The sequence below is a fragment of the Sabethes cyaneus genome, chromosome 3, assembly GCF_943734655.1.
Source record: "Sabethes cyaneus chromosome 3, idSabCyanKW18_F2, whole genome shotgun sequence".
NCBI lineage: Eukaryota > Metazoa > Arthropoda > Insecta > Diptera > Culicidae > Sabethes > Sabethes cyaneus.
Genome location: NC_071355.1, coordinates 195,523,065 through 195,539,252, shown reverse-complemented (window position 1 = coordinate 195,539,252; position 16,188 = coordinate 195,523,065). Strand labels below are relative to the sequence as shown.

At 38.3% G+C, this 16,188-nt stretch overlaps 1 protein-coding gene across 1 annotated transcript in view; it reads left to right on the top strand.

Moving 5' to 3' along the window:
* The first annotated feature begins 714 nt into the window (after positions 1-714).
* Positions 715-16,188, top strand: part of LOC128742030 (dendritic arbor reduction protein 1-like) — an 86,352-nt gene continuing 70,878 nt past the window's right edge. The window contains exon 1 of the mRNA XM_053838209.1: positions 715-820. Within this exon, the coding sequence (XP_053694184.1) occupies positions 800-820 (21 nt within the window). The 5' untranslated portion in view covers positions 715-799. The remainder of the gene's footprint in view (positions 821-16,188) is intronic.

The following is a 16,188-nucleotide window of genomic DNA, read 5'->3' as shown; positions in this document are numbered from 1 at the left end:
GGCCGTTGTACGCTACTCGTAGAAATATATGAATGTGTCTGCTGGTGTGCGCCGTGTGTACGATTCTATATAGATAAAAGTACGAGTTTTCGTTGCTTTGACAGTCGTGTTCAGATTTTCTGGAGAAATTTCGGCAAACTCGGCAGCAGCTGTGAAGTATCTCGCACTTTCGTTGAAGTATATTATCGGTTAGCGAGCGCCGAGAGCGTTTGTTTGTTGTTGGAGCACGAAAGGAGCATACATATAGCGAGTGAGATTGCAATTTTCTTCCTTCCTGTAAGTAACAGCGCAGACATCAGAGGAAGCAGCAATAGTGGGGTATATTAAAGGAAGAACGAAGAGCTCTCCATAAGGCCAAAAAAGCTTACGCTAGCAGTGTCAGACGGTGTGTAGTACTACTTCAGAAAAGAACAGCACAGCGAACAGAGGCTGTAGCCGATTTCTGTTGGCCTTACTGGGTCCCTATCGATCAGAAATGCCATAGTGTAAAGTGGTAATCGAGCAGCAGAAAAAAAAAACTATAGTTCCTATTAGGCAGACATAGTCTAGGATGTTTCGAAAGCATTTTTGAGCCGTTCCTAGGAACTGTCAATCCGGACAAGTGTCTTTTTTTACACAATTAACCTCTTGTACCAGTGCAATTACGGTTAGGTGGACACCGTGTGAAATAATTCAGGATCAAATCGTTCCTAGCCGTGTACGTTGGAAGGTGACATCTACATCTAGTTGAAATTTTCCATCGAACCCGTGGTCTTTCTGTTTAAGTGTAATCTGTTCGAAAGCCATCACTCCCGCAGCTATGCCAGGACTTTTTCCAACCGTAAGTTCAAATATATTTGCTTCTATATTCATAATTCCTGCTTGAGTGAAGGTAAAACCATCGACTCGGAAAATGATATTATATCCGTACGATAGTGCTTCACGGTGCCCTTGAAAATATTAATCCACCCAAGGTGGCAGCAGAGCTGGAGAGCAAAACCCCGCTGCCGAGGTTGGCTGTTTGCCGATGAGCATGAAGACAATTACGGCAGCGAACCAAGAGGGAAGCACACGCGCGTATAAGAAAACCCCTCAAAAATCAAAGACGCAAAAAGCCGCAAGGAAAATTTCGTGCAAGAGAGCGCACATCAGTAAGCGAAATTTTCTCCTCTCGGAAGATCCTTTTTATGAAAGAACCTTGCAGCCGATAATAGTACTACGATGCCGAAAGAGAGCCGTTCACATCCTCGGCCGGCCGTTTGTAGTCGGCTTACCTACTATATAGATCTAGAACATGCGTTTAGTCGTACTGAAAGGAATTCCATTAGCTACCGACTGCTGATATAGCTCTGAACAACGGCGACGGCGATGCTGTTTCGATTTCACACTTTTTCTTGGAGTTGGTCCTTTGAAGATCCTCGCCTATTTGGAGTATTATTTTGCAGTCGAACGTGCGATCCTTCGTTTGGTCGTAGCACATCACATGCTTGTGCCTTTCGTTCGTTCCAACCGAGCTTTTCTCTGTCAAGGATACGACGAGGGCGAAGTGTGAAAATGTCAAAAATTTCTAAGGCTGCACCATTCCTTCTTGGATCGTCCTTCTCACTTACCCGTCGCCGTCACCGTCGTAAGCACCCGGTTCAGCGCTCAGCCAAACGTTGCCAGCTCGGGAAAACCTAATTTGTGTGGAAATGAGAAAAATGCCGAGGAAACGCTCACCCGAAAACGGTCGATTTTACTGATTCAATTTGTGCAGAGTCGTTGTCGGCAGAAAAAAATCTTGATTTGAATTTTATTCAATCAATCGAAAACGTTATCATTTTTACTTTCACCGGGAAAAGGTTCCGGCTATATGGTTAGCTTGACGACGATTGCTGCACAACTGTGTTGTGCAACACGAAAAGTACAAAATTCAAGCTATGACTAAACTTTGTTTCGAAAATAATGATTCAGTTTACTTTCAAATCCTATACGTAGCTAAATTTGACTAAAGTTATGTAGGCAACATTGATGACACCAAAGTTATAAAATAAAATACAACTTTTACGTATAATTGTGGCTAATAGATATGAGAACTGAACTGTTAGTTTCTTACATGAGACAAATTCTAAAGAAGCAACTCCAAATTAAATATCAGAAAATGCGAAATAGTCTAAAAATATGCCTAAAATATTGTAAGTAAGAATGTTTAAAGTTATTCTTTGTCGTTTTTGTCTAGGCACGTGATCATCAGATCATTTGATCGTCATTTGATACTGTCTACAGATAATGCTGTTTAATGGAAGGCGCTTAAAAATCTTATTAATCATTTATTCACATCAAAAATTAAACTTTCAAGCGAAGCATAGGAAAAAAAGCTTATAAAATGAGACAGATCCTGCTGCTACTTATGAAGTGAATATATTCCACCCATCCGTGGAACACAGTTATACCCGGCTGCCAGTTATTATCACTCTCCATGTTGCAATTACGCATCGCGTATTGTAGAAAAAGAACAAGAAGGAAAATAACAAGAAGGCAGGAGGGTTGAATATTTTTCCTATACCTACCCGATGGTTAACGAAATTAATGGCTTTGTGACATGCGCATTTGGAGCCGTTCTCACCGTAAATACTACCACGGTACGTCGGGCTGACGTGCTGACAGGTTCCGTAACAAAGAATCACATGATAAACAAAATAACGAGTAGTTCAGCTAGCAGACTGCGGAGAACTTTCACCCGAAAAAAACCTAGAGCGGTCATGCCCATAGCAAGGACTATCACTATGTTCAGAAAAAAATCTACAATTTTATGTCACAAACCACCATGTAAACTATATTTTTTTACATGTTGCGAACAAGAACTACTTCCTCTCCAGTCAGTACTGCAAGTCATGATCGATTGGTTTGGTCATAGGAAAAAAATCCATCGGAACATTTATCTTTGCTCGTGAAGAGAATTGTATATTTCTAGTCATATTTATTTTTCATTTAATATCCAGTTTATCTTTTCATCCAAGATACACAGCATCGAGGAAACCAGTTCTCCCTCGTTATTCTTTCCTATTCGCATTGCCTCGCGTCAATGCCGACGACGTGCGGACGCGAGAATACAACCATCAGGAAAAAAAACTTCTTCTGTAAATACACTCTTGCAAGTTTTAGAGTATGTACCTACCTTCCTTCCTTCGGTCGGTTTACTTGCATAATTTGAAAATGGCTAGCTACAAGAGATAGTGTGTACAGAACAAGATTATCGTGCCGATCAAATGGTTTTATGGTCTGTCTGTGCACATTACAGCTAATCTGATGACCGGAGATGTTGCAGGAGTTGGGTCGGCTCTGGGGCAGTTAAACTTGAAATAGATTGTTAAGTACACCGTGCGATTTTATGGAACTTTCCTTATGGTTTTACATTTAACGACGAACTGGATTACTTGCTGTGTACTTATCAAACTACATACTTTTCCTCTGTGCTGAATTTGTTTGCTATAAAAAACCTTACATGGAAAAGTTGAGTCACAATTATCACATGGGTCATTAAGTACACTAAATGCACGCATTTTTTGCTGAACTCGACTTCATTCATCAACACCTTTCATGGTAATACAATCATTCCAACATTTTTCATTACTTTCAATACCTTACTTATGGAACGACTTGACTTTTGGCTTCATAGTAGGCTTAAATTACAACTGTAACATCACCTTCGGAGTCAAACCACGGGATCTCATAATGTCTTAGTCGACGATTCGCTGGTCGTTTGGTACTTCAGTAGAAAGCCGATGCACAGAATTCTATGCATGTCTCAAAATAAAGAGACCCTGAGCTTGCCTGCTGACTCCCGCTTGTACGCACGTTTTAGCTCTCTCATTAACACTAGTCTGTCAATCTATTCTACTGTCGCATATATCGTTATACTGATAGTGATATATGTACTACACTACCAGAGTGAGTCAATAAGGTTGTATTTATTGACACTAACAGCTGTTTCCAGTCAAGATTTAATCACACATCGACTGATTCGTGATCCATAATATAGAATCTAAAATATAGATAAATCTGTATATGTGGAGTCCCTACTCACCCTACTCTCTTTGTTGAACATTAGTAGTCGATTCGACAATAGGACCCCATACGAACCGTTGCTTTTCAAGAGATGGCGCCAGGCTTGGCATACACTTTTCGCTTCGATTTTGCTCTTTTGATTAGTGCACTTCAACCAAGCAAAATTTGAAAAAGTGGTGTTTGGGGCATTTGTAGAGCCAGTAAGTATCTATAATACTGCTGAAGAAAGTAAAGTTTTATATTTAGTATTTACGACGCTGTAGGCCTGCAATGCCGTTGGTGGCAAAAAGAGCGCTCTTTTTGCTACCAAGAGGGTAGCAGCCTTATAGCGCCATAAATACAAAAGGCACTTCTGCCTAATTTTGATAAAAAACAAACATTTCCTATACCTCACCATAGCATCTTACTACCAGTCATCCGAGAGCCCTGAAAAGTTGTTTGATACCGTACGAGAGCCAGGAGCTGAATATGTTTGCGACATTTCAATTCGAAAAAATTAAATTTCGCAACATGAACGCAATAAATAAAAACAATGTTTTCCAACTATTTATTGGTTTAGGTGCCAAACGTTATATTGCGATTAGCAATAAACACAAAGGAAACTGCTGTGTTGAGTAAATTTATTGTCGTGCAAAATTCAGCTGTTTCCGAAATGTACAATATGCATTACGAAGTACGACATCTGTTGTATTCAACAGGGAAACATTGATAGTTTCAAGCATACACTCACGCATGGCGCATGATGAAACACTTGCGCCAACTTCTGTTATTTATTATCAGAAGCTAAAAGCGGAGTCCTATTGCAATTAGTAGCTCTTATTTTTACCATTCGTCACTGAGCCGCCGGAAGAAGACACAATGCAAACCGTACAGTCGTCGAGGGCAATTTTGTGGAAAACTATTTCCTGTCTATATTTTTTCTCTTGCTGAGGAAATTTGTTTGCATTTTCATTACGAAATTTTTGTTCTACGATGATTGTCTCAAGAGCTCTGAATTTCTAAAATAGTAATGTCCACAAAAATCGGAAAATTGAATTTTTCCGCTTGTTTTGCTTTTTTGCTTTGCGAATTTTTTGCTTTTTACATATAGTTTTACATATGTCCGTGTACAAAATCCCGTAAAGCCCCAAACCATAAGATAATTTAAAAAAAGACCGACTAAATAGTAGTCAGTACTTAACCTCAGCGCATACGATACGTTAATGCAGTGGACCCATTTTGCGCTGGCTGAGCAGTGCATTGACAAATGATAATGGTTATGTTATTTGACGATGAGTCAGGAAATTGAAAACTCAAATCCAGCTTCACCTAACTGACCGATTGCAGCGCACCGTTGCCGGTGCCGGCGGTGGACCAACATTAGCTCTTTGTTTTCTTAACCTGCCCGGATTGCGTCGCTGTTACTTGAAGTTAGCAGTAAACCGAGCAAGAGAGAAAAAGACAGAAAATTATTGGGTTTTTGTACATAGAGTAAAGAGGGGTAAAAGTGCGATTCAATGATTTATCGGTGCAGATTCCGAGTATATTGACTACATTGGCATGGATGAGTGACTGTTAAAGTAGCTTGAATCTAACGTAAACTTTGGTTGCTTACGAAACATAATTGCTAAGTTATGTGCAAATGTTATTTTAGGGCGGTTTTGATGTAATTTTTCGTTATATGGCAAATACGATATCAACAGGAGAATATTACTTGTTGAAAATGTGTTGCAGAGTTTTACATCACTAACATATCTGTTTTGAAAATACGGTGAAAAGAATTTTCAAAATTCGCTTTTCCATAATTTAATCAAACCCCGTCAAGCGCCTAGCGGGGTAAAAGTGCGATTCACGGTCGGGGCAAAAGTGCGATTCACGGACGAGGCAAAAATATATAGCTAATTATATACAGCTTTAGACACTATATTACAGATACAAGAAATGGAAGATCTGCAGCAAACTGTGTGCTCTACAGATGTTAGCCGAAGGAAAACAATGTTTTTCCGCTGATGATACAAAAAACAAACGTTTGGAAAAGTTTCGATCTGACGGAGGCTGCAATATACCAGCGCAAAATGGGAAAGGTGCAAATTGAGAATATTCCTTACCGAAACATACCGCAGATTGAAGATAATATGGTTTTGTTAGCTATTGCTGTACTAATTTCAGGGATTCGAGCTTTGCACTTTTGCCCCGCTTGTGGGGTAAAAGTGCATATCACTATAAAATACATTTTGTTGTTGTCTTTCTTTATATCTCACGAAAATTGATGACAACTTTAAACATCGCACTTATGCCCCACTCTACTCTATTGTTGAAGCACTACTGTGGCTATGTGTGTCAGGCCAGGCATCGTCAAGCGTACGTAAAGTGTTTGATAGTCGTTGTATGCATGTATTAGTCGATGAAATGGATGCGTTGAATGGTCAAGTAGATATTATTATTGTATTATTTTCAAACTTATAGCTTGACTTGTTATTTATTGTAAACAATTTCTGTCGATATACAGGGATACCTCGATATAAGACAACCTCGTTATAAAACAACCTCGATATAAGACAATTCGATATAAGGCAATTTTTACCTCGGTATAAGACAAATCCCTTTGAAATAGCTGGTAACGATACTAGAGCTAATTTTACATTCCAAAATCGGCGCCATGAAGATATTCATTATTTCAAAATAACCCTACAAATTGTAAATAACTAATAGCTCAAACAATAATAAATAGTTCAAAAAACGTAAACACACAACACAGAGCAAATTAATTATAAATTGTCTTATATCGAGGTATCCCTGTATTTCAATTTTCTCAACGACAGATTGAATAATAGGAATCATTTAACGAGAAATAAACGCTTGATTAATATTAAGATTACTTTATTGATGATTGCTTTGAGGCGGCTACCCTATATGGCATAAAGTCATTTGGCATAACGCCCTTTGGTATAATGCAATTTGACACAATTTCATTTGGTTTAACTGTCCTTTGGCATAAAATTTATTTCGCATGAGGTGCTTTCGACCATGGGTCCCCGGCAAACAAATGAGGTTTGAGGAATTATGCCAAATGGTCCATATAACAAATGATCTCTAGTGATTATACCAAACGGATTATGCCAAACAGTATTATGATCTGCTCTTAAGTTGCAATTGTTGAAATGTAGTACAGTAGAAAATAAATGATTCTTTATCCTACCTTATTGATAATCCTTCACATTAAACTCGGTTTCGTCGAAAAAAAGTACTTCTGATGAGAAAAATGCTTATGGTAATATGCACTTTAAAATCACCTCAGCATAAAACAGGAAGCATGAAACACAAGCACAACAATTATATTGAAAATATTTCATTATAGCACAACAATATCTGTCTGAATTTTCGTCACTATATGTCTCCAATGGGCCGACATCCAAGTAACAATTCTCAAGCCACTCGGTTTTATTTGAATTTTGTAAAGGTTTTATTGCGGTAATGATCATTACCTCTGGTTGTGTAACGGTATTGCGCAATACTAAGAGGATACGAGTCAAAACACACTTATAGCTATGTATGTATGTATGTATGTTTGGGGGTAGCCACCATCACCATCAAGGGTTTCCCATTGTATGCAAGTAGAATTACTGCAGAATCGAATTTATCTACCTAGCAACTTTTATGTCAATGCTGTTCGTGAAGGACCAAAAGCGGTTGGGTGGATCTATAAGCAATGTCGCTTATATGATTCCACGGGCATATGAGACACTCCTTCCAGCATAGACTTCCGGTTTCTAGATACATAACTTCGCCACACAAACTTATCTTGCGTGATGATTTGGGTGCTAGCAGGGCGCGTCAAAACCCTCTCCGACCTATATGACTTGGGCTGGTTACCACATCCCTCATCCAGTCTTCGATTCATTCGATATTCTGATGCTCCTTCCCCTTACGATAATGATGGTATATGGCAATGTAAAAAATATGTGTTATATGAATATACATTAAATGAAGATATATAGACAAAAACAGAACAATTTCACCAGTAGTCCTTCGAATGGAATAGAGTTGCATCATTTGAGTTTACACGAGTGCTTCCATTATTAATTTAATTTTTTCTTCTGGTATCCATGAGCATTATTTAAACTTTCTTCGGCCCGAGTTTTCACTGTACAGTAGGAGGTGCTTGCTTACTTATGCTTACTTATGTTAAGCATACCTACTAACAAGGTCGTCCAAACCTGCAGTTTTGAGATCAGGCAGCCGGGAACCACCCATCATCGCACCTCCTAGCTTGGCTACTCAATAGAGCATTACCGGGTAAGGCCACGTGGAGGCGCTAGGTTGCTTGTCAAACCGTTATAAATCTGTTAGTTTTATAGAGTTTTTAAAACGGTAGCACCCAGACCGAACAGATTTATTGCAGCTATAATGAAGAATACTAGAGTTCAACACCAAAATAATTTTTTATGCGAGGCCATATTGCCATATTTTAGTGTTCTGTTTTAGCTCATAAACAAAAATTCATCAAAGCTAAGTGTTTTGCAGAAAGAAAGATATTATAAATCGATTTACCTATCACAGGAAGCAACTAAAATTATTGTGCTGGAAATTGAGATTAACTAACTGAATATATGTATTTTGTTAAAGCAATCAGTTTTCAAAAATTGCAAAATTTCAATGGCGCGTTGATTTTATCTACCTGCCGTATCAAGATGCTCGATAAAATTTAAAGATACTGCAAACCAACCGAAATTATCCAAGATTTGATAAATTTTCGATATTTTATTACGGTCGCCAAACTGGCTGGTAAACGGCTTGGTAATGCGTACCATCGGTGCCTTGTGCACTGGGCATAAAATAGACCCCACAGTGGTTCATAGCCTCTTACCTAGCAACTCCTACCCGTACCTCCTCGTGGTACCAACCGGGATACGAGTAACCTCGGTGGAGATCGGGTAGCCAACCCCGGTGGAAACCAAGGTCGTATGCTAACAGGGGAGGAAGGCTCCTTCGAGCTACGTTGGCCCTCCGGCGAGGGCCGGTTGCGGACTTTGCAAGCCCGAACCACTAAAAAAACCAAAGCAATGGACTCCGTAACTAATAAGAATAACTCTAATCGGAACAATCGGCAAAGACCCTGGCGACGAAAACGAACTAACGATTGGAAATTAGGAAACCAAATCAATCACGATGATCTAACAGCAAAACTTTAACTTTTCTGCTTACGAATGTATTTTGAAGTTGATAAAGTTAGCGAACTGATTTAGCTTTTTACCAGAGCGAAAAGCTAAAAGCTTTTTAGAATTATGGCGGTGGCTGTCAAGTAGCGAAAGCTTACTCGGTTTTATTGATGCTTTCAGCAGAGCGTGATACGACTATTTCAGCTTATAACATGATTCTTCAGAAGGTTATAAAAACCTTCTGAAGAGTGGGTCACTTACTCGGAAGGCAGTTTTATAGCGGTCTTCAGAAAGTTTTAGTTGACCACAAAGTTTTATTAGCGGTTTTATGAAATTGGCCATAAAAATGGTGAAAAAGAACAGAGTTACCAAATATTCAGATTAGAACTTAACTCGCCAAATCTGAGCGGGGTGTCATTTATATTAGCGGAATTTCACGCTACGATACTTCCGTTTTTTAATTACATAGCTCGTCAATTCGCATGTATGACACATGTACGCAGACAAAGCATCTAGTTGTTTGAAGTTTACACTTCCCACTCTATTCGGAAACGAATACAAATCTGAAGTAATGATACTTTCATTACCACTTATTTCACCTTAAGAGTTTGGCACTTATAAGTTGCCTCGCGGCCACTTTTCTATTGGAATTGATGGAGGTGCCCTGTTCACTACGGTATTTGTAGGCACGGCACGGTTTCATATGACGACGCCTCGTAAATCTAGAGAGAGACGTTACCTAGACTTCTTAGATTTAGATTTCTTAAACGTTTCACTGATGTAATTAATGGCAATGGTGGTCCAGGTGAAATGAGTAAACTGTCCAATTAGACTATCTCCGATTTGAGTAGAACCTTCATCCCTCAACGAAGGAAGGAGGTGTTTTTCCGCAGATTCGTAATATTCGATATATAAACTCTTTTGACATTCATAAGTCGTAAAAAATAAAAAAAATAAGAAAACTTATCCAATTTAATTCTACTATGTGTATTTTATTCACGACATATACGTATTTCGCCTACGACTTGCAGGCTTCCTCAGTGTACGTATCTATCGTGAATAAAATACACATAGTAGAATTAAATTGGATAAGTTTTCTTATTTTTTATTTTTAGGTTTCGTATTCTACTAAGACGCTCCAAAAACTTCAGTCATTCATAAGTCGAATATTAGAGACATAGGAGCTAAAAGTGTTTTCCCTTTCTATAATTTCATGCTTGTATAAACGAAAAAAAAAACAATAAGATTTTTTTAATCACGCAAAAAAAATTAAGATTTTTAGGAACTTTTGCTTAAAGTTTAATCGTGAAACCCGAATTTATTCTTGCTTTTGATATATACGTTGTTATTTTCTATGCAAAAACCTTCCAAAATAAAATCCAAATCGAATAAAAAATTTTTGCCGGTTTTCGGAAACTATATTCCCAAGTAACAATATGGGTCTCTCTCACACTCTTATGATTGCATTTAAGACCAAAATTGGTCATGAGAACCGCCATAAGAGTACAATAAAACTCACATTGTTGCTTGGGATTATTTGTACTTCCATTTTTGTTTCGTGCTAGAAGCGGTAACACTCTGTACACTCTTTTTTCGAGTTCTTTAGGCTGTAAACCCCACAGATAATTGATTTTCTACAAAAAAATTTTACTCAAGTTTAACAAATTTTTTTTGCTCCCCGATTTTTAGAGTCAATTTTGAAGGGCGGGGGGACAAAAACTTAAAAAATAATTTGCAATGGCCTTATAAAATATTAAAAAAATTGTTCAAAGAAAAAAATCAATTTCCTGTCTCTTCAAACCACTTCGGGCCACTTCAAGCAAACCAATTTATTATATCTACGATAAAAAACTTCCCAGAAAACTACCCCAGAAAAAAAGAATGGCACGCTTATTTTTTGATAGAGTATGATAGAATTTCCAAATGTTACATTTTAACTTAAAAGTTGTAAGTAACAAAATATTACTTCAAGAGATACTTATATATTCTTACTTTTAAAGTATACTGTTCAAGGCATTGGGTGTAGCCTCACGTCATAAAAAAACTCTGATGTATCCTAAAAGTACCAAACAGTTATTTTCACAATTGGGCACAATCACCATAGGCAGAGTAGTTAGAGTAACCCTGCTATGAAGCTCGACGTCGAATTTGGCAGACTTTATCAGGCAGGCCGGTGCACACAGCACGGAATGCGTGATCGCGATCGTTTCGCCAATCGTACACACATGGGCTTGGTTGTGTGCTATTTTTCGCTACTTTACGTTCTCATATCGAATAAACATTCCCCGGTTTATTGTCGACCGGTTTTTTTTATTTTCTCTGTTTAGAGTGTACGAGAATCAAGAAGAATCGAAAACGAAAAACATTTACAACCGCTCGGTTGGTTGACGCTGCGAGCTGACGAAGATAGCATTAAAACAAGTTTTTTTTCCTACTTTTGCTGAGCAATTGACGTCGGTATTGCAAACAACTCGGTTTCTGTATCACCTCCTCTATCTTGACTTGACACGCACGGCACTGGCACTGGGCTCAAGATGACGGGGATTGACGATATGTCAGCTTCTTTCTTCGCTGATAGCTAAAACAGATGCTCAGCCACAGCGTTTGCGTGCCGGATACTGTAGGGCACTGCAGGAGATTTTTTCCTTTCAGAGATGCTGATAATATGATATGCTAAAACGGAAAGCTTTCCGTAAAATGACTGAAATCCGAACAATGTGAATGGAATAGTAATCGTTTGATCGATTTTGATTTGTAAAAAAGTATCCTTGGTTGGCACTGCATCGAAAATTTTAACTGAAATCAAAATGAAGAAGGAAATATATTCATAGAAATATACCACTGCATTCTCGAATAATAAAACATATATTTAAAATAAATGAATTAATTGCGAAGTTGCCACCCCTGACTGGTCCAAATTGTATGTTCCGAAAGTGGGTTTCTTTTTATTTTTTTGGAGCGGTTCTATTTGCTGAAAAACGGTCGGCAAAAGCAACCCACAGCTTCAGGTTTAGATTTGCTACGATGCGATATGGTACGACCGCGCGACGAGGATCTACCGGTCGAGATCTAACATATTGTTAGTATTATTGTTATAAATCATTCAACAGCTCGTTGGCCAATCCACCAATGTGGACTGGTTTGTGCGGAATACTGTGTGCTCTATTGTCCGAAAAATGAAACTGGTTTTACGTCCGGACTCCCTGCCGGGTGCTAGCCGGTCGCTCTTTCTCTCTTTGCACTTTGCTGCGATCGGAAGGGCTTGGGAGCCGCGGGGATTATCCACGCTTCTCCTCTCCAATGCAAAAGCTGTGTCTACATATTTGGATTGTGGACTCTATCTATCTATCTATCTATCCATCTATCTATCTACCAGCATGTGTAGCAAAAAGGTGTTTCTGCTATTCACGAATTCCATCCGAAGAAAACGTTGTGCGCTGGTGCACCGATAAAAATGTATTTACTAAAGGCCTTGTTCTTTCCATATTCGAACCAGCACACCCATCTACGACACTGTATGGGGGATTGGATTGGATTGAAACATTGTAGCAGCAGGTTTTGCAATCAGGTTCAGAGCGTGGGTTTACTACTACGGCGGGGCCCCGGCCAGATCGTCGTAGTGTAACTGAACCGGAAAGTCTCGGTCTCAGTTCTCAGTTTTGTGTACTGCTACTTTTTTTGTTTGCTGTTTCCGTACTGACTGATATGCATTGTTGCGGCCGGCAGAGCAAGAGGAGTCGGGCTTGCGAATAGTTTACTGTGGTCGGGTTGACCCTTTCGCTTCCAACGGCAAACTTACTTAGAGAAAAAATAGACCATCATTGACAAGAAAAAATGTGTTAGTAAGAGTTTAACACCGGGGCGTATTAGGGACTCGATCAACTAATGATCGTTACAGGTTGACCTCGATTATCCGGTGTTCATTTTTATTTTGTTCCCTCCGGCTGTACGAATCCTCGGAATAATAATCGAGATTTTTGTGTGTGTTATATTTTACAATTACTGATGTACCTCCCTAAAGTCAGAAAATTCCTTTCTAATAAATTTCTTCACTGCAGATAATAATAGAGTCGATTTTTTGTGAAAACCTCCGTAGCGCCGTGTTAGTTATCATCCGTAAGCATCCAAGCGATAAACAGTCTTTAGAGAAAATGTGTATTTCAACATACTGAACAACTTTGTAGAATATTTAAAAGCAATGAAAAAATCGTGTGCAAAGTTATTGAGCAGAATCGAATGTGATTTTTAAGGAAATCGGAACTAGTGCGAGTAAGATAGTTACTATATGCAGTAAAGTTGCTAATTTTAAAGTATTCTACAACTTTTATAAAGACACTATATTTTTTGGAAGTAATTATTGGTGGATTCACGGTCACCCTGTTGTGTAAATAAGCGCTATATTGTATTAGCTCAATAACACACTCTACTGGTCAAATGTGCGGGCTCGAATTTGAAACTGCGTAATTGTCACCGCTTTAGAAAAAGGTCATTGTCAAAATTTTCCAACGAACGAAGCAGGAAAGCAGGCGATACTGATCAAAAAGCGAACTTGTGATAAGTCTGTTTTTGAATTTTTTTCGACCGTATGGTATTTTGAAGAAGCTGAAGCCACTCGGAATTCATAAAATTCATCTTTCGTACCATCAAGCGATACAAGGAAAACGGTTTTGGGAAAATACTCCCCAAACCTGGCCGTAAACGCACTGTAAGGTCACTGAAAGCCATCAAACGAGCAAGAGAGCGAATTTGACGGAAACCATATTAATCTTGATGTAAAATGGCCGAGAAACTTGGAACAGAAAAATATTTCGACAGATGGTTTTCCATTGATTCCATACAAAAAATAACGGGTGAACGGTTTTCTGTTTTCAGACGGAAAAATGTTACTGCTACAGGATCACTACAACCAACAAAATGATCGCCTATAAGCAGCACATCTTTCTGATATTGCTCGGGACAAACCGGTTCCAGAAGGTTCCATTGCTGATCATTGAACCTGGTGTTAAATCGATAATGTTTTGAAGTACTATTTGTTTTCTATCGTCAATCTGTTTCCAACAAGATTCTGCACCGTCTCACCATGCAAAAGCGGCATAGGTTTGGTGTGAAGACAATTTTTCGGATTTTATTTCTTCGAAAGAGTGGCCTGTAAGTTAACCCAAATCCCAACAATATGACAAAAAATGCAGAAAAAGATGAAAATATTTGATGTTTACGCATATTAACATTATGCGTTTTTCAAAAAAAGTAAGCTTTTTGAAAGCAGTAACACCATCTTAAACTATACTTAAAATCACCGAACTAAAATATGTTGCTTAAGGATGAAAAGGAATAAGATTCTTATGCTTCTAAAAACTAGAAGTGGTCGAAAGAGATTCACTGAAGAAGCTAAAAAAAGGTCGAAAGCTGAAGCTCGAAACTGTTGGAAAACGTTTCTAAAGCTACAATAGGCTGACAAAACGAACCCAAGTTAAGCTCATAATCGCCGAACAAATAAACTTCTTGAGGCTGAAAAAGAAAGTGAATCAAATTTAATCACTAACATAAAGTAACTAACATAACGTTGGTCGGTGTTAAGTCGAACCGAGCCTAGTGACAAAATTCTGCTTTCGAGGAAAATGCGTTCAAAGTTTGCTGCTCTGCATGGTTTATAGCTATTAATCGTCCGAAATCATCTCATAACTCTGGCTGTTTGCAACATTTGTGTAGTCTGTTTAAAGTAAAATGTAGCTTAGAAAATTATTGATTGTTTACTGTCATTAATTAATTTTTTAAAATTTTGCGACTTGGTCCGGTCAGATTTACCACCGATCAGAACAGAAATAGCCGAAAGGTAAACCAAGATTCGCTGAAAAATGGTTTAAAAATCTGAAGAGGCTCAAAAGGTCTAAAATTAGGCTTAAAAAACAAAATTGTATCGAAAGCTCAGAATCGCAGTCCTCTGTGGTTCAATAGTTACGGGCATAAAAGAAACGTTGGATTCGAACGCGGTTATATAATTGACTTCTCAACCCGCGGATCCCTTAGTCTGGTAAAAGGGAACCGAATTATGAACCTAGTAAGTGTAACTTTAATGACCCTCCCTTATTTAATTTTTGGCCCCGAGGCTTGAGGGAGCCTCGGTCCAGTCTAGGAACACTTTGGTTTGAGAAACACCTTTGATTTTATTAATTTCTTATCATTTTCTGCGTTTGTTGAAAAGACTACCATTATAAAATACTGGAATCGCTGTAAATGCTTCCAGAAACAAAAAAAGGCGAAAAAGAAAATCATCCCGATTTAAGCTTAAAACCACCAATAAAATTATACTATAAATTTTACTAAAATAAAGTTTCCAAATGCTGGAAATGGTCATAAAATGGTTCCAAAACAAGCTTAGAATCGCTGAAAAATATTTCTATAGGCTGGAAAAGGCCGAAAAAATGCGTAAAAATTAGGAAGATCGGGAAAGGCAATCGGGTGTACCCCATTGTTCATTCGGACGATAGACATATAGGGTAGGGGATCCATATTTCGCCAGTGGTATTTTCAAATTGTAAGTAATACCTGATAAATTAATAACAAGTCAAAGGTATTAATTATTTTTGGTAGTACATGACCTTATTGTTACCAATTCGACAGATAATTTCTTTTAAGTCTTCCAAAAATATGTAAAAATGCTTTGGATTCATCAAATTGGCAAAATATGGCTCCTGGTGATATATGGATCTTCTACCCTATACGTTAGGCATACGGACGTTAGACATAATGTACGTTATGCATAAATACATTTACCATAATAAATTATGGGCATAATAGACGGTTGGCATAATACGCGGAAGGCATAATGTATGGTAGGAATATTCGCCGTTAGCTTTCAAGAAGCCCAAGACTCAATTTAACAATCGCCACGCGGTTCTGCCACTTTCTGTTGCAAAGGGGGGAGGGGGCTGATGCGAGGACTAGGGAAAACTACCCAAGTAACATGTAGGGTTTTATTACACTCTTATGGAGGCATTTAAGGCCAAAATTAGTCATGAATACC